Source organism: Patella vulgata, chromosome 1, assembly GCF_932274485.2.
Source record: "Patella vulgata chromosome 1, xgPatVulg1.2, whole genome shotgun sequence".
Classification (NCBI taxonomy): Eukaryota; Metazoa; Mollusca; class Gastropoda; family Patellidae; genus Patella; species Patella vulgata.
The window spans coordinates 33,242,859-33,267,560 of NC_065879.2; the positions used below are offsets into that span (position 1 = coordinate 33,242,859).

Here is a 24,702-nt window from a genome sequence, read left to right on the forward strand (position 1 = left end):
AGAACAAGCTAAAAACAAAAACTATTTTTTGTACAATCAGGGGCCATAATCGATATTGCACATATATCAAAAGGAAATGAGATTTTTGGAATATAAAGATATGTTTTAAGTTTCATCAAAATTGTATAAAAATTGTGACCTCTAGAGGGTCCATAACCTTTGAATTACATACTTGTATACAATTTGCATACAAAGAGCGGTCATTCTGTCGGAATTTTTATTTCGATTTTCCCGAAATTCCAATTCAACCTTCATTATGGTGGAATGGTGATCTAAACGGTTTTTAAAATCAAAAAAAAAATGTGACCTCTAGAGAATCAACAAGCTAAACATGCGAGTTTTCGACCAATCAGGGGCCATAATCCAGGAAGTTATGCGGGAATATCGAAAGGAACCATGATCTTTGGGTTATAAACATGCATTTCAAGTTTCATCAAAATCGGATCAAAATTGTGACCTCTATGGGGTGCACAACCTTGATATACCATATTTTTACACTATTCGCGTGCAAGCGGCGGCCATTTTGTCCGGCAGTTTTGGTCACATTTTCACGAAATTCAAACTCAACCTTCATTACGGTGTAACGGTGATATACTAAAACGTGTTTTTTTTAAATCGGATAAAAATTGTGACCTCTAGAGGGACCACAAGCCAAAAACACGATTTTTCGTACAATCAGGGGCCATAATTCAGGAAATTACAATCCTATATGCGCAAATATCGAAAGAGACCAAGATCTTTGGGTTATAAACATGGATTTCAAGTTTCATCAAAATCGGATCAAAATTTTGACCTCTAGAGTGTCCACAAGCTAAAAACGCGATTTTTCGTACAATCAGGGGCCATAATCCATGAAGTTACGGTCCGAGACATGCCAATATCGAAAGGAACCGAGATCTTAGGGAGATAAACCTATATTTCAAGTTTCATTGAAATCGGATAAAAATTGTGACCTGTAGAATGTCCACAAACAAATTGTGGACGGACGGACAAACAGGGGCGACGGCATAATACCTCCACATAAAAATGTGGGCGTATAAAAACAGCAGTGCAATCTTTGGGTTATAAACATGGATTTCAAGTTTCATCAAAATCGGATCAAAATTTTGACCTCTAGAGTGTCCACAAGCTAAAAACGCGATTTTTCGTACAATCAGGGGCCATAATCCATGAAGTTACGGTCCGAGACATGCCAATATCGAAAGGAACCGAGATCTTAGGGAGATAAACCTATATTTCAAGTTTCATTGAAATCGGATAAAAATTGTGACCTGTAGAATGTCCACAAACAAATTGTGGACGGACGGACAAACAGGGGCGACGGCATAATACCTCCACATAAAAATGTGGGCGTATAAAAACAGCAGTGCATTTCCGCAGTTTTGTATTGTTTCTGAATATCCCCTACTTTTTTTTGAAGAGGATCTTGCGGCACACCGGTTGAGAATGACTGCTCTAGTAGAGCATGCACAAGATCAAAGTGATCAAGGGTCATAACTCTGGCAGTAGTTATCGGAAATCGCTGAAAAGCAATAGGCTTCTTCGTTTCATGACCTAAAACACAGTGTATAAATTTAAAGTCAATCGGACATTAACTTTAGCCTGTCCCACTAACCTCTGTACCCTACCCTAGTTGAAGCTCATGGCTTTGCCCCCTTAACCTTAGATTTTGCCCCTCCAACCACCGGCGGCTAGCGCCACCACTGGCAAGCACATTGATTGGTCAAATTAAGGCATTTGAACTTTTCCTAATACACAGCTTTATGAATCAACCAAATTTGATTAGATGATACTTAAGATTTGTTAAATACATAAAAAAAAATAATAATAAAAAAAAACAATTGGGGTCCCAAGGGTGTGGGATAAGGAAGTTACTGTGGTCCATGGGGCAAAGACATATTGGTGGGGGGTGATTTTATAACATTGACAGGGGGTGGGGTGTTGGGGACTCTTTATAGAGCGGTTCGGGATCTTCTACATTGTTTGATATGAAAACTGAAAGACTAAAATCATATTCAGACTCAGACATCCATTGAATTTTTTGATAGTATCAAAAGATTATAAATAAAATCGAAAGATGTTTCAGATTTGTATGTGGTATTTAATCTACAAATACTAGCTCTGTAATCATTGACAATATATTTGCATACTTTACATATACTACAAGTTTCTACTACATACAAAATAATATCATGGATGGATGATAAATAATAGCAATGCAAAATAGATATATATATAATTATTGATAAACAGATTTAAATGTAGTTTGGGAGGAGTTGAAATATATACAGTATATGGCACTTCATAATATTAAAGGGCCACAACTGTCCAATTCTTTGTTTGCAGAGAATGGAGTTGTGCACAATATATAATGAATTTTAAAATTTAAACAAACTAAATAAGTCTGGTAGTTATTGAGGAAGTGACAATTTTATACAAGGGTGCCTCATTATTATTAATAAGATGGAGCAACTGATCTTATGGTTGACTTGCATCAACAGCATGAAATTTGAATCAAAACCCTTTATGTTAATTTCTCCAGTTACTTGTCCCACAAATAAAATTTCCGCTGATCATTCTATTTAGGTGTTACACAATGCTAATACTTTACCTCTGGACATACTGGTAAAAATGAAAAATATAACTGATTTTTAGGATTATAGTTTTAAGTTTGATCATTTTTTTGCATCCAAACAAGGAAATTTAATTTTCCGTGGTTTAGTGCAATATCACAGAGAATTCAATATACTTAATTGGGACCCCATTTTTTTTTTGTTCATCCAAATAACTAACACTTTCCCATTCGGGTGTGCATGTTCAGACCTATTGTTTCACTAAACAACAGAAATATATAAATCATACTCATTCAAAAAGGTGTACTTTAACATACATTATGCAAGAGCTAAATCTACCTATTGCAGGTATCTTAATTGTTAATTAGACATTAATTAACTTATCCAAACCATAATCAACTCTCGATGCCATCACTAGCCTGCGATATTTAGCGGATCGAAATAAATATTTTGAAAAATAATTAACCATAAAAATGGATAACCCAGACTTTGTTTTTTTATCGTATGGACTATAGTAATGATGACTGAAATTTTCAGCCTATTCTATTTACTTCATCTATTTTTTTAGATATTATAGCGAGAACTGTCAACTCTATCTAATCTCCCATGATGCTCCCTTAAATATGATTTTTATACTTCGGCCATTAACTGAAACTAACCCCAGGTTTGAAGTAAATATTCAAACCTGGCTCATTCTAATCTAGTAAATAAAAGAAAATTTATATAGGCAGGATATATAGATCTATATTATACAATATTTACATACTATATTATATACAGTTTTAAACTATTAACAACATGATATATATATATATGATATATTTTAAAGATAATCAACAGGTTAATTCTTGTCAGTTGTACATGTAATAAGAATGACCCAATAAGACAAGGAAATGAACCAATTTTCAAATACATTTACATTATAACTAAAGCTATATTCCTTGGAGCTACGAAGTTTTAATTACATAACCACTGATTTTGGATTATATCCAAATTACTTCACAGGTATTTTGTGGGGATGTCCTGTCTATTGCAAACCCAACAGTACTGCCATTATGGCTAACATGCCCATTAACCTGTTTTGAATTACAGTGACACTTTAATGTACACATTACTATTATTAAACCCTGTAGCACATCAACTGCCATATTAACAGGATATTTCTTATTACTCTCGGAGTCAAAAATATAAATTGCACTTAAAAAAATAAATATTTAGATGGGAATAAGCTCGACAGAACACATCTCAAATTCTATGATATTTCATAAAAACCCTCTCCTTGTTGAACTATCTTTAAAAATAAAGCTACGGACAGGTTTTATAATACAAGAAACTCAGTAGTCAATCTGAATATTTCAGAAAACATGACAATAATTATTATTTCTGATTACTTACATATATTGTGTAACACAAATCTTCACTCTTGCTCTTACAACTTCTCTTTTTTTATTGTCATGTATTTATCAACCATGGTCAATTGTCACAACCAGTTGTAAATCTTACAAATTTTGACAAGCCAGAAGTTGGCAGTACTGCATCATTGTTTAAACACAGGTAATCATAGTACATGTAATTGACTTTATTATCAATATATAGCATTAGCAATATACAAAGCAGTTTAAATATCCCCTAATTTGATTACACAACCATAGTACATTGATAGAACACAACTTGTGGCAAGAACACAACTTGTGGCAGTCATAAATATAAATAATATTCTCATTATGCAACATTATATTTTTTTAAAACTAATTACCTTAAATAAATCCAAAAGTACATTTACACATTTATTTAAAAGGGTTGTGTTCCTAAAAAATTTCAAGTCAATTAAGTTGTTATATGGGGCAGTAATTTATGTGTATGGTATTGAAATTAAAGATGTATTCTTTTGACAATAGAGAAAATAATTTTACTTATTCAATATCAATTTTATCTAATTGTAAGATAAAATGGCCATTGTGTTGTTTACTCCATTTATAGATACATGTATCATAGGAGGCACAGTTTCCTCTCATTCCTTTACCCCAATGAGAAGACTCTACCCTGCACTTATCCTCTCGAGTCATCTCTTGGCATATCTGCATCAAACCATCCAAACCTCCCAATTTCTTATCTCTCACAACACACACAAATTCTCCCTAACCAGATCAAAGCAATGTAATATTGACTACCCGTACTCACAATTGTTGTGTAGTAAGTTAGACATGACCCATTTCAATAATGACCTCATTATCACTGCATGTGAATATATAAATACAGATCTATATGTAAATGAGTAATGACACCATATTATATTCAGTAGTATTATGTAGCGAGTCTTTGTCTGAGTAAGACAATAATGAAGGCTGTCTGTGATCTAATCAATGAAAATGACAATATGTACTAAAATAATCATAGAACATATTTTATAAGCTTATATAAAACATTTGATAAGCTTTATTGGTTTATATTTTTATTTATCTACTCATTAGAAGACATTTGTGGCTAAATTGATGACCTAAATAAACTACAAGGAACACAACTTCAACTTTTAAACAAATATCAAAAATATATCTTTGTTTCTGTAACACAAGGAATAAATTTTGTTTTTAAATATTTAGAACTGATGTACTATAGAGATCAGTTCTTGAAAAGAAATACAACCACAGAATATATTTAAAATATGAAAACAAATATTTAGATTCTAATTATAATAAAACATAATATATTGATGAATGATATGTGAATATATAATATTTGAACAGATCATCACTTCATCTTAAGGGTTCTTTTTTTTCTTCATAATTCGATCTCCTGAAATTACACAAATATCAAATATTATGAAAACATGTTCACAAGATGAAAGTATTTGAAATTTATGCAACAAAAAATATATTGTAGTGACCTTATTTCTATACAATAATAGGCATGGCTCTTTTTCCAGACACTGACATAAATAATGACAGGTTTAATGAAAAAATTTCAAATGCCCCCAGTCAAATTCATTTATTATTTATAGTCGAAAGCATTTTTTTTAAATAATTACAAAACTGAACTTCTGCAATATAATAGTCTTGAACATCTGTCACTAATCAGGCATGATTTTGTGTCTTTTGTCACACCAAGGCGTGCAAATGCGAAATGCCACAGGCATAACTGGGGGAAGGGAGTTGAGTTCTTAATCAACATATGACTTCTCCCTCTCAAGACTGACTAATGCGCATTAAACTTCTTTAATCCTTAGAAATGATACTAACTGGGAACAGAAACATTGGAGCAGACAGGCAGCAAAATAGGTAATTTAACTCTACGATAAGTTCCAAACACAGTTGGTTAGTCTTTGAAGTTATATTTAATCCTTTATGACAGTGCACACATTATAATATAGCTGCCATTATGTAATGTTCTTGTTGGTGTTAGCAACCAGTAATGCACCATACTCCTTGCAGGGTTTCATTTGATTAGTAGACATAATCCCACTCAAACACTGCCAGACTCCCTGCTAATTTCAGGGAGTTGAAAATCAATAGACTTCTTCGTTTGATGACCTTAAACACTGTGTATAAATTTAAAGTCAATTGGATATTAACTTTAGCCTCTACAGTGCCCACAAGATTTTTCAAAGTGATCAAGGGCCATAACTCTGGCAGTAATTATCAGAAATTGTTGAAAATCAATAGACTTTCTCCTCTCACTGTATAAATTTAAAATCAATAGGATATTAACTTTAGCCTCTAGAGTGACCACAGGCAATTGTGGACACCAGACCGTCAGCGACGACAATATACGACAACATTTCAATGTGGGCATATAATAATTCATGGATAAATATTATCGAATACATAAGGTAGTAAATAATGTTGGTAAAAACTGACTCGTATAAAATAGTCAAAATAGTCGCAAGTTTCAGCGATGGTCAAATTTATTAATCCAAGCGTAAGTTTTACAAACACTGAAATTTTATTATGTGGTCACAGCCGTTAAGCAGTCAGTCATGAAAATCCACCTTAGTGGCTGCAGAATTGTACTTAAGAGAGATTTGATTGAACGATAGAAATAGACACACTCCTGTCAAAACCCCAAGTTTTTGCTGTCAGTAAAGCAATGGCTAGAGAGGAATTTCTAGTTACCAGTGAGTAATTCCCATGTTATCTAATTGCAAGTGAGAAACTTACATGTTAAGAATTTAGAAAAATCAAAAAGAAATAATATCAACTTTTAATCAATGCCCATGACTTGTATTAGGAATAATTTTTCAAATTATTTTTGGCCATTTAACCTTTTGACAACACTAGCTTTTATTTTGTCTAGTCTGAATAGGTCTTTAAGATTCAAAAATTCCTTTTAAATATATAGCTGACAGTTGAATAACCTTTTAAAAAAAATCAATAAAAATTCTGGTTTCTGAAAAGTGCACAAGATTGGTAAGAACTAAACTACACAATTGACAGACAAAAAATCTATAAATATATACTTACACATATATAAAGTATATATCACAATTTTACATATATTTCTTTGTAGCACTAGGTCCAAGAGTCATATACTTGGTTAACTTTTTAGCAGGTGTATGGAAATTACTTATAGGTGATCCTTCCTCCTGAAATATATTATACATTAAAATTAATGAATAAATGATTATTAGATGTTTTAAAGTAATATAATTTGAGCAACTTGTATTTTTAACTCTTGTATCCTGACCTAGTATATGAACGGAAAAATGGTTAGTCATTTGGATGGGATGAAAAACTTGGGAGATGTCCACCAGTGTACGGTACTTATGGTGAGCATATAAAGAAAATTTGACAGTTCTAATTTAAGCATTATTTTGTGTCTTCTCAAGGATGACTAAAAAAAAATAGCCACGCCGCTGGTGTGCGAACATGTGTCTCTTAACTAAAGGGGGGAGAGGGTCCGGAGGCAATAAAACATTCAAAAACTTCCAACCCACAACATCTGTAGTTAATTTCCTTACATCATAATGGCAGTAGCCTTTTCTCAGTTGACGTAATTTCCCAATAAAAAGGCGCACCGCTTTCCCGCCCACCTCCCTCTCTAACCATCTCCATTTCCATGGATTCTTTGCAATGTCAAGGCTCTTAATATCGATATTTTGCTTCGCCGCAATTTTATTTAACAGCCGAGAAATGGGATAATTTGTCCCATAGTATTTATTCGTAGGCCGATTCATATTACAGGTTTCATATCCAGAGGTTTTAAAATTAATTCTATCTCCAGGTGGCTTAGATGACAGGACTATAAGATTTGATATCAATTTAATAATAAAATCATACAGAAAAGTCAATATCCCGTTCGTAACATGTGTGACATGATTATTATTAAAACTTGAATCGACCCACACAGATCCGGCTTGAAACAAAACCACTCTACAGGACAATTCCCGCCGATTATGTTTTCTTGGAATTTCATTGGACAATTAATATTGTAGTCTCGATCGTGTAGGTCTGATTTTTTTAAAAAATATACAAGACGGTAATAACGGACAAGAGACTGAGTTTTTAATCAACTTATGACTTTTCTCCCTCTCAAGAGTTGGCTAAAATGTATTAACACCCCCCCCCCCCCCACCCCGACAACTTTTTTATTGCAAATTCAGACAAATCACGAGAACGAACCGTTGACAACTGTAATAATGATAATCTGCTAAGTAACGGAAAAAAATCATGCCTGGTAATTTGATGAAGGATAGAATAAAGCAGACCCAATCCTCCACACCCCTGCCCTCCCCCTTAGTACTACACTGCCTGGTGTATGTCTTTATTAGCCAGGTTGGTGTAGGAAAATAAAATATCTTAAGTTCATATGAATCTCTGGGTTTCTAATTTCAGTCTATAAATACAAGATAAATATTTTCATCAATCTAGCTCATTTAGAATACTTTTATATTTACCTGAAGAGAAAAGGCACCAAGACTAATAGAATCACCATCATCATCAAAATGACTAGCAGACATCGGTGAAGAATCCTAAAAACAAAAACTATTAAATTAAACCTGCATTATCTTCAAAAAAAAAAATTATAATATACTGAGAAACTATAAAAACACATTACTTTTATAAATAGATGGTTGTTAACGCACCACATGTTAGTTCTCTCAAACACAAAAAATTGAATTTGACAAAATGCCATGGGGATGTTGAAAATCACAATTTTATGGTGCAAGCATGGGGTAACACAGTACAAATGGTTTCATTATCTCAATATAATTAAAACAACTTAATTTTTATTGATTCTTAAGGTGCAAAAAGGTTCATTTAACTGTTCATAAACGTGGTCGAGATCATAAAATAAAAATACTCTAAATTTATAGACCATGTGGAATAGATATTTGGTAAAATTTGAAATATTTAAATCAGTTCAGAAATTTCACTGTTATAATTGTAAATGGAATGAATCTTGACAATGGTGGCCCTGATAATACATTTGAGAATTTTTGATCAACCACACATAAAAACTGAAAGCTTATTCTTATTTGAAACAGTTGCGCAAGACTAGGCTATATAGTGTTCTAAATCTAAGAGGCCTTCAACACAATAGTCACAAGGTTGATTCACTACATATGGTGCAGTTCCTTAAGGTCAACTGTATTGCTCTAATTTGCAGAACAGTAGGTTCTATCCTTATTTTGAACTGTGACTAATAAGTTTTATATTTGTCATAATCCAGAGAACCATTTCATATTAATAATCACTAGTATATCAACTTACTGTTAAATCAAAGGTACTGGCCAATCTTCTACCTTTTAAATCACCTGGTGTATGTCGTACAAACGGACTAATACCATGTGTAATACCTGATATCGCCCGCTTTAATCTACCAGGTGTTTTATTGAAGGAAAACGCTCGACTAACACGTCTACAAGAAAAATTCAATATTTAATTTTAGCTGTCTAGAGATAATTTTTTAAAAAGGCTTGTATATCATTTACCAAGTATTTAGTTATAGTCATAATTTACCAATAATATAAGTTCTTGGTAGGTATGATATTTTAACAATATAGTGATAAAATTTTTAAAAGACAATTTATATCGCAATATTTCATGATAATATTTTTACGATCCATTATAATATAATCAATCTTTAAATAAAACCAGTATTTTTAGATTAGGGGCAGCAAAGTATCCATCATACATTTGAAGAAGATCGCTTCATACTTACTTGACAGCTTTTTTGATTTTATTGTTTAATTCTTTGGTATTTATATTTAACTCTTCTCCTTTCACAGTAGCCATTAATGTGTGCTATAAAATAAACACATTTTAAATGAGGGATTTTCCATCCTTCAAATGTAATCTAAGGGATTCTTAACTAAGAGACGAAGCATAATTCATATGAATAAGACATCTTTAACAATTACCATAGCATAAAAATGCTAGCCAACACAATTCTGCTTGAATCACATCTGTTACCAAAACTGACCATTCTCCATTCTGTGTCACATCACAGCCAAAAGTCAGTTAAGCATCTACCAGATCTTTTTGTAAATAAATCATTTGTTATTGTACTTATTTCAGAAATAATTTGAAATTTAAATACATAGTTGTAACAGTAAGTCCCACATAATTTCACAATGATTTTGATCACACCAATATTAAACACCATATTATATAGCATATTTTCTTTTTTGATATTGATATACTGGGTGTAAAAGGTGTGGTGATTTCAAACAGGCTATATCTTTAGGAGAAATTGAACCTGTCAGAAATTCTGAGATGGGGTTTAATGTCCTACTGTTCTGCTCCAACTGTGCTAGACAGCAGCCTACTCTTATATCAAATTCCAACTTTTAGGGGATCTTTCACATGCACGCCCTCTGTCTGTACCACTGACAAGGGGGGGGGTGAAGGGGGGCCACGCCGGAAAATCGATATGAACTATCTCGGCCAATGCAGGGATGGAACATGGAACCTTCAGTTTAGAGAGCCAAAGTCTTACATACTGAGCCCCCATGGCTCCCACAAATTTTGAACTGTTCACATAATATTTATAATATCAAACAATGTAACTTACGTAATCTGGTCGACATAAAGTATTAGCTAAATTTTTACACAATGTTGTTAACATCTCAGTTTTACAAACTTCTTCTGAATCCAGCATAAAACTATACAATTTATCTTTAAACTCAGAGTTGTTTCTACTGATAAATGCAAATGCAAACCGACAATCTGAAACAAACAAAAGCCAGGATGTATGCCTAAAGCAAATTGTCAGTATTTTACTCATCATGTGATTAAATAATATTACTGCTTAACATAAACACCTTTTTAAATAATGATTGACCCCCAGCAAAAACCCTGCTTTCATAACCCTTAATAACTGTATTATAATCTATACAAAAGTTAATTCAATTACAAACTTTTTTTTACTAGTGAATTTCAAATAAAAATACAATCTTACCTTCTGCCTCTTCTACATCAAGTACTCGTTTTATAGAAGATAAAGGAACCATTTCTAAATGTTTGTAAGCTTTTTGTGGGGTCCGTAAAGCTGCAGGGCTTTTCTGTGAATTCATATATTTTGTTCTACGCTTGCAGATCTTGAAAAATAGAATTATATACATAATGATTAATATACAGCATGGATTTCTTTGAATTTCTTACAATTGTAAACTACTAAGTTGTAAATGTCCCATTCACAGATTGTTTTGTGAAAGCTGCTGATCGCCATCTATATATTTTTATAATTTTAACAATATCTAATTTTTCACAGTGCTCAAGTATAGTGGTAATAATTTCATGCTGCAAAGATTGAGGAACTTATTTGTTTATAATTTTAGTCTCAGGACATAATAAATCCTGTGTATATTTACCTCTATACTATCTGTAAATAAAAACAATGAAAGTGGATCACCTCTACCACTTAACGTATCACTTAGTTCTATTACATCTACTTTATTTATAAATCGACGATGTGATGATAATAATGTAGCCTGAAAAAAAAAAACCAAACAAACATTAAAAACATTTAATTTATAACCCTATAAAATTCTGTGGCCTTAAGATCTTCCCTGCAGAGATGTGATGCCAATTGGTTTCAAATTCAATCACTGTAAGTCATATAGTACTTGTATGGTAAGAACTTGAGGCACTCTCCAATTGTTTTTGAATCCACCTTTCATATTTTAAAACAAGGTCAGTATTGAAAGTTTAAAATGAAATGAAATGAAATGGGGTTTAACGTCCTACTGTTTTGCTCCGAACTGGGCTAATGAAGACGGGCATATGCCATACAGTGTGCTATGAGGGAAATTTTGCCCGGACAGCGGCACTACGGCCTACTCTTATATCGAATTCCAACTGTCAAGGGATCTTTTACGTGCACGCCAATGTGTACACAGGACCTCGGTTTTTCGTCTCATTCGAATGACTAGACAGCTGTCCTTGTCAGGCCCTCCGTCCTGCATCACTGACAAGGGGGGGAACCACGCCGGAAAATCTGGATGAACTTTCTCGGCCAATGCAGGGATCGAACACCCGACCTCCAGACTAGCGAGCCAGCACCTTACCCACTTAGCCACCGTGATCCCCTTGAAAGTTTAAAATATATATACTTACAGGACAGTTGTCAATATCATTTATAATATCAAACATTACGACTTGATTTTCAGTTTTTCTTTTATCTTCATTAATATGCCTGAAAAGAAAACAAATTACAATATATTTCTAAAGTCACATATATAATGAAAAATATCTGAAAAACTTCACGAAGTAAAATTTGCAAGCTTGGACAAAAAAAAAAAGAAAAAGAAAATTATAAGGTACTGGTACATTAAATGTTTAGGACCCAATAAAGCTGGTTAAAACTTTTGTTAGAATTGATCATCTGAATAAATTTTGTTGTTTATAAAAGTACTTTTCAATTGTGTAATTCATAAATTCTATATTTAACTTTTGTTCTGACATGAAGAGGCGCTGATACAGGCTATTGATTATAATATACCGTAATACTTACGTCATGACTTCTTTTAAATGATTTATAGCTTGTTCTAGTTTACCATGATCTGGATTACTACTATTGGTACGTTTTAATATATCTGAAATATACAACCAGTAGATATGTTTTAATTCATGTCGAAACCTTATATTCTAAGATGGTTAAAGCTGTTGATTGTCATTAAAATATTTCAGACTACATATAGATTTTGTACATCTTAATTCATGCGAAATGTACTCAAGTTGATTATTTAAAAGAAAATAAAACCAGTAGATAATCTCCTGGCTTGGATTCAATCAGATTAAAAAGATGCCCATCAATATTTTTTTTTAGGGAAGATTAAATATTAGCATTGATGTGGTGTGTGTGTGAGTTAGTTGTATTTTACGTCCGCTTCCACCGAGGGGATATCGCAAACATGGTCTGGCCATATCCTATTTATATCATCTGCAGAAGATGCTGAATGTTGACAAATTTTGTATATTTTGTAAATACTGAACTGAACCATTCCTGGATTGAAATTCTAATTGGAGATTCAACTTTCACAATGTAGAAGATGATGATCAGGGGTTATATTAGAAATTTTTTGACAATTTTCAACTAACCATTTAACAATAGCACTATACTTGGTAATCTCTGTACAGGTCTTATTAATAACTCGGTTAATGTTTGACGACCACATTCAGGTTTAGTTTGGCACACCTGAAAAAAAATTGATTATAACATAAGCTTTATAAGATAGTATCTCCTGGATGGTTCTGTATCATTTCAGTTAATATTTTGAAAAACATGAAATGGGGGGGGGGGTGTTTAACGTCATACTGTTTTGCTTCTACTGGGCTAATGAAGACAGGCATACGCCATGCAGTGTGCTATAAGGGCAATTGTGCTCGGAGGACAATAGCACTACCGCCTACTCTATTATGAATGTCAAATGTCAAAGTTCTTTTATGTGCACGACAATGTGTACACTGAGCCTTGGTTTCTTGTCCTATCCGAACAACTATATGTTGTATCTTGCCAGACCCTCTGTCCTATACCACGGACAAGGCGTAACCACACCAGAAAATCCTGATGAGCTTTTTTGACAACGCAGTGATCGAACACAGATCCTCCAGGATAGCAAGTCAACGCAGTGATCTCACTGTGCCACCCTCATCAAAAACAGATATATAATTAACACAATATTCAGTATCATTTTTTTTTTCTATCAGATTATAAAGTACACAATTATTTATAATAAATTTCACTTACCTTTAAAAAAGCATGAAATCGAGGTATAGATTTATCACAGAAGTTTATAGTTTCTTTGGATTTCTCAAAAAAATTAACGAACGGCGGGTAAGCTTTTGTAAGGGCCTCAGCCTGAAAGCAAATTATATCTTAATTATCTTATTGGATCCTACAACCTAGCAGGTTTATTTTAGACTAATATTTGTTTTATTAATTTTTCAATGGCTATGTGTGGAAACTGAGAATATGGAGGGTTGTACTTCAGCCTATAATTCCAACAATTATCAAAGAACATTTTGCATTCAATCAATATCTACACACACAGAAAATAATTTTTAATCCCAACCAAATTACTCAAAAATAATCTTTATCCATAGGGCATTTAACTTTTTAAAACACAGAATCATCAAACTTGATACATGTCAATTGACCTACATCTGCACATCCTTTAAATGAAAAACTCTACGAAAAAAATTAGTAAAATGGACTCTATACATGCATAAAATAAAAGTTTGTTAGCTATCCTTAGATGAACCTAGAATGTTCTATAATCTTTATATAACAATACTTACATTTTCAATAATAACATCTCCTACAGAACATTCTTCTGTCCAGTTTTCCACTAGGTTAGCTACCCGATCTCGTATTTTACAGTGTATATCATATATAGGTGGAATATTACCAAATATAATTTTACTATGTTGTTGACTTAGTAATGGTCCGTTATACTGATCTGGTTTCTCTACTTGATTTTTAAAAGTCTGAAAAACAAAAAATAATAATAAATAATTGCTTACATTTTTAGATTTTACGCAGAAATATCATCCAATACAATTAGTGATTGCAACATAAAAGTCATAAATGTGATATTCAACAATCTTATTTATCATCAGACATGAAATATAAGTGAGGAAGAAATTAATTCTTACAATGCAAACTATCATCAATTGCATTAATTCTAATATGCCTCTTTTGTCTGTTATATGTGTGGTTTAATGAGTGAGAGAGTGAGAGTCAGAGTGAGAAGAGAGAGAGAGACACACACACAGAGAGAGAGAGAAATATTTTAATATGCAATAGCAATATATTGCTTGAAGACAATTAAACAACTTAAAATACAGACACTATCCTGCATGTGCATTTCAAAGAAATATTTCATTCGAGTAGATAAGACACAAGTCTATAGAATACAAATCACTGTTAAAATCACAAGAAGCTTGTCGACCAACAAAAACAACCATTATATATAAAGAGAATGATCCGGTAGGAGGCATTTATAACTTACATAAAGAATAGTGTTTAAAATGGCCACATAATTCTTCTCTGTTTGAAGTAGTTCCATAACAACTTGTAAACGTGGTGATATTTTATTATTTGTTGGAGGGACTGTTCTATTTTCATCATTATGTACATGACTCTCTGAAAATAATCCAACATTAAACAATCAATAATTTTTTTCTTTTCAAGAGACAGAATTAAAAACACAATATTCCACCCTCGAATTAATAACTAAGGTAATGAAACCACTTTACACACATTCATAGTTCCCAAATAAATCTTCCGCTCTAATATATAACAAGGTGGTAGAATTCTGAAGTCTTGCTACAGATTAACAAATTATAAGGCTCTGGGTTGAGCTAATCTACAAAGCCAATTTATATGTGCAGATGAAACCTTCTATTCCACTCCTAGTTGACTTTTAATGACCTCTACTCTCAGAAATGGGCAATCTGATTAAAATACAGATTTATTTTTTTTTATTTTTTTTTTTATACTTTTGCCTACACTATATGAAGATATGACAAGTTGTACTTGAAGGTCGTGTCAGGGGTCGTACGAGCGGCTTTTGACCCTATGACGTCAGACATTGATTAATCAATCAGCGTTGGCATTTCTAGTGGTTTACCCACAGTTCTGTGTATGGCACGCCAAGAAGCCACCTTATCAGACTACTTCATTGGCTTATCCTTCACTTCAAACTCAACGCTGGTAATATAATAACTCTTCCAGATCCTAGTGTAAACGAAATTTTGAACTATAAAAAACAAAACGAAATAGGATCTGTGTTTCAATCAGATTGAGAAATGGGTGAAAAATATTAATAATAATATGTACCTGTGATGAAATCAGACTTATCAGGTGTATGTGAAGCATCAAGAAATGAATTTGGACTCATTGAAACACCACCCACTTCACTTGACCGCCGTTTGATAGCCAAATATGGAGATTCCTGCTCTCCTTCTGCCACCAGTTCTTTGAGGCGTTTCCGTTTTCTTGATTTCGATCCTGATAAATTACTACTAGACGAAAAATTTGCTGGCAAGGTAGCCTGAAAAAAATTATTACATCTCATAAAGAAATAAAATATTTGAAAAAAAATGTAATCTCATCAACTAGTGCTCTATTTTTCTGGAACGGATCCTGAGCTTGATTATTTTTTAAATACCTGGGATGGGGAGGTCTTGAGAACAGTGTGCAGGCATCACTTTTTGAAATTTTATGTTTGTTGAAGGTGTTCCCATCGACAGCTGGAATATGCTCCTAATGATGCTAATGCAATATTTGGAGAACAAATTTAAGGTTTGTAACTGCTGGCCGAGAATCGTATTATCTGCAATTTACGAGATTTCAATGGAACTCAAAGTTGATCCTTCAGTCTTGTAGGCAAAAACTAAGGCAAGAATTTGTGATCAAATATATTATGAAAATTCTCAAATCACCATTACCTTTTTTATCAACTTGCACATCCTAAATAATTGTGGAACAAGGTGAATAAGTTCCATATTAATAGTTAATAAGAAATCTTGAAACACAGATAAAAGTTCTTCTTTAAATTCAACTACCAGTACCAGACATGCATAAAGAGTATTAGTTTTCAAATGAGCTAACAGTTGGGGAAAATGTGATATTTATTTTTGAGGGTTTATTGTAAAACACACTGTAAAAGTAATGTATCAAGGTAGATAATGTTATTAACAACACCTCAACAGGTGTATTAATTAGTTCAACATACTTGAACTACAAGCCCTATTAACCTGTTTATATGGTGTTAAATTTAACAAGTACTATCAGCTAATAAGCTAATTACTAATTAATAGAAAGCACTGATGACTTCATTCATTAATCAATTACTTCTTTAAATAAATGATGGGCTATTTATTACCTTACAAATTTATATAGAAGGTAAAGAAAACTTATTCTTCCCAGGCTGACATACATTGACATCATTCTCCTTAAAACTATTTGTTCACATGTACAATACTCTAAAGATAGCTAATAAGGTGTGCAATTACTAAATGCTGTTAACAGTACAACTGGATATTTGGCTCCATTTTAAGAGTGAAATGATTTGAAGAACATCTACTAACTATCTGTTTCAAATGTAATGGAATTGTTAACTTAAAGATACATTATGTAAGATTAGATACAGCGCTGACAGTTCTCACTATAATAGTTAAATAATAGATAATGTAATGGGAATATTCTGGAAATTGCAGTCAAATTACTTCTGTCTAAGTCGATAAATACTCATTTTAAAAACCTTGTAGCCTCGTTTGTCATTCATCATCCATTTTTGCGTTCAATCATCAATGGCTTTTGAACTGTAGATCAGGTTCAAATCTAATGAAAATTGGAAGCATCAGATGGCATTGAGAGTTGATTATGGTCTTGTCATGTTAATAAATGTCTAATTAATAGTTTATATAACATTTCAGGCCTAAAGAAAGACCTACAATAGGGAGATCTAGCTCTTGCATAATGTATGTTTAAGGTTTGGTATTTTTTTCAGTTTTAAAATTAATGCTGGTAAAATAAAATTCTCAGAGTTTTTCTTACCTTTTGAAATGTGTAAATAGATTCATCAGCACAGGCTTCCATCTGTATACAACCCCAAAACCACTACAACAGCAAAACATGTTAATATTATTTTACAATAATAATAAATCCTCAAGTTAATAACTCAACAAGTTCCAAATGCTAATAAAACTAAACATTGGTTTTACTTTACCTATACACTTCATGAAATGAAATTGGGTTTAACGTCCTACTGTTCTGCTCCGGCTTGTATACAGGATCCAAGACTTTTGTCCCGTCCAAACGAATAAGCTTATACTTGTCAGGCACCACTGGCAAGAGGGGAAGCCACGCCAGAAAATCCTGATGAACTTTCTTGGTCAATGCAGAGATTGAACACGGGGCCCCCAGGTTAGCGAGCCAACCTCTCACTCACTGAGCACTTTTATGAGTGCACCAGCTATTTGTGTAAATTCATGCACCATCCTACCAAAACCCATTCACAGAGCTAAAGTGTCTTTTCCTTTCCTATAAACATTATTATTCTGGGATCATTTCGACATTCAATCATGAGAGATGTAGGATATAACTTTTCATTGCAGGAAAGATTAGAGGTGCAAGCATGAAAATAAGCCTAATGCCACATTGGATGCCATCAAGAAAGAGAGAGTTAAACATCCACTTGACGATAACCAAGTCATTTCAGGACTAGCATGGTATAATTTCTTGTACAGAGGGGATCGAAAGAAGTTGATGGAAACTGGATAACGTAGGGAAAACCCACAAGGTCAAGCTGGCTATCTTATACCTTATATGTACAAGCCTGGGGTCTTAACCCGTAACTTGTGTTGTACAACTTGGTCACCCAACTACTAAATTTTTACTGTATTTAGTTTATATGTATTTATACGAACCTCTCCTCGTACAACATGTATAGGTAAATTAATATTAGGAGGTAATTCTTTTACAGCATGATCATCTACAACTAGATGTGTTGATTCTTCACTACCAACAGAACAATATGTTCCACCTAAAAACAACCCAAAATTAATACTTGAATAATAAATTCCCTGACAATTATACCTCATGAGATACGCCCACATTTTGCAAGAGATGGACAGAGAACAAGCTCAAAAAAAGAAGTAATTTTTTCGTACAATCAAGGGCCATAATTCAGGAAGTTATGATCCAATATGTGCGAATATCGAAAGGAACCAAGATCTTTGGGTTATAAATATGTATTTCAAGTTTCATCAAAATCGGATCAAAATTGTGACCTCTATAGGGTCCACAACCTTGATATACCATATTTTTACGCTATTTGAGAACGAACGGCGGCCATTTTGTCTGTCAATTTTGGGCCAATTTTCACGAAATTCGAACTCCGTCGTCCTTAGGGTGTAACGGTGACATAATAATACGTTTTTTTAAATCTGATAAAAATTATGACCTATATAGGGTCCAGAAGCTAAAAACGCGATTTTTCGTACAATCAGGGACAGGGCTCTATAAAAGTTGAGTGTGCCTGCGCACACACTTGAAAATGTGCCTGCAGGGTCATACTGAAACACAGGGATGTAGCCATGATTTGGTGAGTGGTGTATAAATATATCTGGCGAGCGGAGCGAGTGCAAAATTTTTTTGGCTGGGGGGCGTGGTCTTTTATGAAAATAAACCCTTCTTGGTGTATTTTCAGAGCATCTGCTGCCTTTTGTATTTGGTTCAGTGCAAATCAAATTTCCATTTATATATTCAAATTTTACCAAATTCACTTAATTTTCATCAATGATACAGGGATCTAAAAACTTTTTGACACCACCCGACCAAGCATAAAATTGTCCCACCCCACTCTGTTTCTCTGGATAGTTGAGGACCTTTCGGTATTTGTTGGATTTTTTTTTCAAATATTACTTTATTACTTCGAGATTAAAATTAAAACGATTCTTAAAATGGTGTTTGTGTTTTATTTGAGTACTGCAACGAATTATGACAACACGTTGTATTATTTGACTTGTTTGTAATAAGAATCAGGTCAGGCAGAAACTGAGAAAGCTCTCATCGTCCTCCTAGTCCTACTCTCGGGCCATAGCAAATCCACGGTCAACACAGGTAAGAAATAAAATAAGAAACATCATGAAAATTTGCAGGCACGTGTTGGACAATTACGACATTCAAACCTGTAACATTGGAGTGCCGTAAATTGGTCTGGGTGACCTATTTACGGCAAATAAACAAATATAAAGACCGTAGAATAATTGTAAAATGAATATACCTAGGCCTACACATCTTCTAAGTATAAATAAACAAAATACCAATACATCTTTCTTTAAACTAATTTGGGATGATAGGGTCTACTACGGCACACAAAAATAAATTATGCCGTGACAGACATGGTTTGCGTACATCGGCTTTTACCATGGCTTTGCCGTTTAATTGTCGTGGTAAATTTTGAGCTCCTAGTTTGTGTACAGAGAAGGACGAAGGGGTTTAAATACGACTGGGCGGCTTTCTTCGATTTTTTCTTTGTGCTGGGCGGCAAAAAATAGTGCCGGGCGCAGGCGTCGCCGGGGTGGCTACATCTTTAAAAATGTGCCTGCAAATTTTTTTTTTAAAGCAATTGTGCCTGCGCACGCCGTGCGCGGAAATATCGATGCCTGATCAGGGTGCATTATTCAGGAAGTTAAGGTCCGATATGCGCGAATATTGAAAGGAACCGAGATCTTTGGGTTATAAAATTACATTTCAAGTTTCAACAAAATCGGATAAAAATTATGACCTCTATAGGGTCCACAACCTTGATATACCATATTTTTACGCTATTTGAGAACTAATGGCGGGCATTTTGTCTGTCAATTTTGGGACGATTTTCATGAAATTCGACCTTAGCTGTTTTTAGGGTGTAACGGTGATCTAATAATATGTTTTTTTAAACCGGATAAAAATTATGACCTCTATAGGGTCCACAAGCTAAAAACGCAATTTTTCGTACAATCATGGGCCATAATTCAGGAAGTTACGGTACGATATGCGCGAATATCAAAAGGAACTGAGATCTTTGGGTTATAAACTTACATTTCAAGTTTCAACAAAATCAGATAAAAATTGTGACCTCTTTAGGGTCCACAACCTTGATATACCATATTGTTACGCTATTTGAGAACGAACGGCGGCCATTTTGTCTGTCTATTTTGGGCCGATTTTCACGAAATTCGAACTGAGTCGTCCTTAGGGTGTAACGGGGATATAATAATACATTTTTTTAAATCGGATAAAAATTATGATCTCTATCGGGTCCACAAGCTAAAAACGCAATTTTTATACAATCAGGGACCATAATTCAGGAAGTTAAGGTCCGATATGCACGAATATCGAAAGGAACCAAGATCTTTGGGTTATAAAATAACATTTCAAGTTTCAACAAAATCGGATAAAAATTATGACCTCTATAGGGTCCACAACCTTGATATACCATATTTTTACGCTATTTGAGAACGATCGGCGGCCATTTTGTCTGTCAATTTTGGGCCGATTTTCACGAAATTCGAACTCAGTCGTCCTTAGGGTGTAACGGTGATATACTAATACGGTTTTTTAAATCGGATAAAAATTATGACTTCTATAGGGTCCACAAGCTAAAAACGCGATTTTTCGTACAATATGCGCGAATATCGAAAGTAACTGAGATCTTTGGGTTATAAACTTACATTTCAAGTTTCAACAAAATCGGATAAAAATTGTGACCTCTATAGGGTCCACAAGCTAAAAATGTGATTTTTCGTACAAACAGGGGCCATAATCCACGAAGTTTCGATCCGATACATGCCAATATCGAAAGCAGCCGAGATTTTTTTGGGATAAAGCTATATTTCAAGTTTCGTCAAAATCAGACAAGAATTGTGACCTGTAGAGAGTCCACAAACAAATTGTGGACGGACAGACGGACAGGGGCGACGACAATATACGTCCACATGAAAATGTGGGCGTATAAAAACATACTGCAGAATGTAATATTCCGAAAAAAATAAACAAGGTAATTTAAACATAATGTATCGACCATATATCTGTTGAAATGAACCAGTGGTTTAACGTCCTACTTTCCTGCACAAACCCAGCTAATGATGAAATGAAATGGAGTTTAACGTCCTACTGTTCTGCTCCGAATTGGGCTAATGAAGAAGGGCATATGCCATACAGTGTGCTATGAGGGAAATTTTGCTCGGACAGCGGCACTACGGCCTACTCTTATATCGAATTCCAACTGTCAAGGGATCTTTTATGGGCATGCCAATGTGTACACGAGACCTCGATTTTTCGTACCATCCAAACAACTAGACAGCTGTCCTTGTCAGGCCCTCCGTCCTGCATCACTGACAAGGGGGAACCACGCCGGAAAATCTGGATGAACTTTCACGGCCAATGCAGGAAAGGAACGAACACCTGACCTCCAGGCTAGCGAGCCAGCATCCTACCCACTTAGCCACTGTGATCCCCCAGCTAATGATACAGTGTGGTGAGAGAAATTTTGCACGGACAACATAGTTTCTGCCTTCTTTTTGTCAAAAAGAATTGGGTTTCATGTCTACTCAACCAACATGGTAATTTCTGGAATAACATCTGATAAATTTTATTTCAATAATTCACTGGTGCGTAGGAGAAAACCAGAGGACCGGGAAAAAACCCCATAAGGTTAGGCTGGGGACTCGACTCCAGTTGACTCATTGACAAGATCTTAGGATCCATTTGTGTTAGATAAACATTCATCCACCCAACAACCCTACTCTTCATCCAATTCTTGATTGGTGCAGGAAAGTAGGGAGTGAAACCCTATTTCATATTTAGCTGCCAAATGAAGTTAAAATAAACTAGAAAACCCACCATTTTCTATAGTTAGTTCTTCCATATGTTTCTGTTCATCAGATGTAAATCCAACAAAACTGAGACAGCATTCATAGAACGGTTTCACTCTATATGACATCTAAATGACAAATGATAAAAATATTAATGGAAATAGTCTATACACACTTGGTGATTAAATATTATTATCAATGATGTATACATACACATTTATTATTAAAATATTATCAATATTATGGAATTACATACACTTGTTATTCAAATTTAATGTTTTGCAAAAAGTTTGAATTGGGCTAAAAAGACAGTTTTAGCAACAACTTGCAAAAAAAAAGCATTGCTCTTTCTTAACGAATGAACGCACATTTAGATTTCAGTTGAACTATCAAATTATATACATGTAAGTTTCAATAGTTCATAATAATTATTATTCCCTAATAATGTTAAAACTAAATCCTACCATTTTGTCACTGTCAGCTTTCATATCATGGTTATCCCTTTCAGCCCACACTCGATGTACCCAATCTTCACTCATAATAGGTGTGCCCACACTAACAGCAAACTATATATATATAAAAGGTCAGAGGTCAACATAAAAACTGGTACAAGTAGGAGATGTAGCCTACTACACTAAATAAACAAAACACATCAAAAATACAATGGATGTACTCACTGATGTACATGTATTGACATAGAGCAATACATTGTAAAAGATTAAAAGATACATGTAGTTGAATGCAGTAATACTTCCGTCATACTCATAGTACATTATCAAGAAAAGTCTAAAACACTAGACAAACTACAGAAACTGGCCTTTGATTTTGAAATAAGCTTACTCTTTATTCTGAAGTTTGCTCATTTACAGGGTCCTTTTTTTTTATTTTATTGAATGTGTTAAAATCAGAAAACATCCAAGATCTTTAATCTTATAGATCTACAGCCATATTCTAAATTTCATTAAAATCTAATAGAAACTGATGAATAAATAAGGTCTTCCTTCACAAGCTATTTCTCATATATACAATATTGGCAAAATCAAGGACAATAATTCTTTGACTACAGTAGTTCATGAAATCAGTTCTAAATCAAACACTTGCACAGTGAATTTTACAATTTTTGTTCAAATACTAATATAGCGATTGTCATGATGTTAAATTTAAATATTCATTAAATAATTTATTATTATTTACAAGTAAATAATATTATCTTGAAATTGACAATTTATTCATTTTGATTGACAAATTTACACATGATATTTTCTCTTAAAATATGACATTGATTTGGATACATATCTGTATTTGATTTGAACTTGTTCAAACTAACAAATCAAAATCACTCAGAATGTCTAAGTTACCTATTTATTTCTTTATTATTATTATAATTATGGGTGTTCATGGATATTTATTAAGCAGTAGAAGTTATTTTCATTAGGTTTTGAATTTTAAGGTATATATAATATCAATTTTCAAAAGGTTAATCTCATGCTGCACACAGCGATGCATCTACTTCATACCTCGAGAATATATCACTGCGCCAAATGCCGTCCATTTAAAATGCTCACATGATCATTTTGGGGCGGGACTTATCGACCTGTAAGGTCAATGACGTATATATATATATATATACTGCTATTTATACCCAAAGCACGTGGTTTATGTAAACAAATATGGCAAGTTAGCAAAATGTTGACTTCTGCTATTCCGGAAAAAATGATATATATGTGCCAATGGGTGATATTGCAATACAGTGTTTATGATTGTAAACTGCCTTTAAAGTTTCAATCTGTTTATCTTTCAAAACAAGGTTAGATATTCCTAAATTTTTCTTCGCAAACAAAGCCACTTCTGTGAATGTATATCTTTCATGGGTGCTGCCATATTGAATAAATAGTGAACTGTTTTGTGCTTTGGCTCTAATCCGTTTGAAATCTTTCATACACACAACGGCTAAATAAACATATTAAATTTCATTCAGTATGAAAATAGAAGAGAAATAAATACTTCTTAAAATTTATAAACGCATACTAAGCGTTTTTGACTAAAATCGTCGATGTAGGAATTAAAATGGGTTAATCTGAAATATTTTTCCAAAAAAATCAAAATGTAATACAAAACAAGTTCCAGTTTGTCTGGCGTATTATAATTGTTTCAGTGCACTATTGTTAAAGTCATTTTAATGGCTAATATCAATAATTGTTAATAATTAGTTTCATATACAAGTTATTCTCCTTAGAAGAGTTACTACACTTTTATACAGACGTTTCGAATTAAATCTACATCTGATGAAGAAAGCAGAATTAACCATTTTTATACTTTAA

The 24,702-nt window shown here is 33.4% G+C and overlaps 1 protein-coding gene across 2 annotated transcripts in view; it reads right to left on the reverse strand.

Annotated features, from left to right (window-relative positions):
• Nucleotides 1–2,080: 2,080 nt before the first annotated feature.
• Nucleotides 2,081–24,702, reverse strand: part of LOC126808479 (protein ECT2) — a 29,317-nt gene continuing 6,695 nt past the window's right edge. For both annotated transcript variants that reach the window (XM_050533219.2, XM_050533227.2), the window contains 19 exons: nt 22,846–22,947; nt 22,410–22,509; nt 18,449–18,564; nt 17,577–17,639; nt 15,855–16,068; nt 15,025–15,158; nt 14,312–14,500; nt 13,761–13,871; nt 13,112–13,208; nt 12,525–12,606; nt 12,128–12,206; nt 11,383–11,502; nt 10,971–11,109; nt 10,584–10,738; nt 9,732–9,814; nt 9,281–9,428; nt 8,464–8,538; nt 7,031–7,152; nt 2,081–5,366 (listed from right to left, as the gene is read on the reverse strand). In XM_050533219.2, the coding sequence (XP_050389176.1) occupies nt 7,057–7,152; nt 8,464–8,538; nt 9,281–9,428; nt 9,732–9,814; nt 10,584–10,738; nt 10,971–11,109; nt 11,383–11,502; nt 12,128–12,206; nt 12,525–12,606; nt 13,112–13,208; nt 13,761–13,871; nt 14,312–14,500; nt 15,025–15,158; nt 15,855–16,068; nt 17,577–17,639; nt 18,449–18,564; nt 22,410–22,509; nt 22,846–22,947 (2,103 nt within the window). In that variant the 3' untranslated portion in view covers nt 2,081–5,366; nt 7,031–7,056. The remainder of the gene's footprint in view (nt 5,367–7,030; nt 7,153–8,463; nt 8,539–9,280; nt 9,429–9,731; nt 9,815–10,583; nt 10,739–10,970; nt 11,110–11,382; nt 11,503–12,127; nt 12,207–12,524; nt 12,607–13,111; nt 13,209–13,760; nt 13,872–14,311; nt 14,501–15,024; nt 15,159–15,854; nt 16,069–17,576; nt 17,640–18,448; nt 18,565–22,409; nt 22,510–22,845; nt 22,948–24,702) is intronic.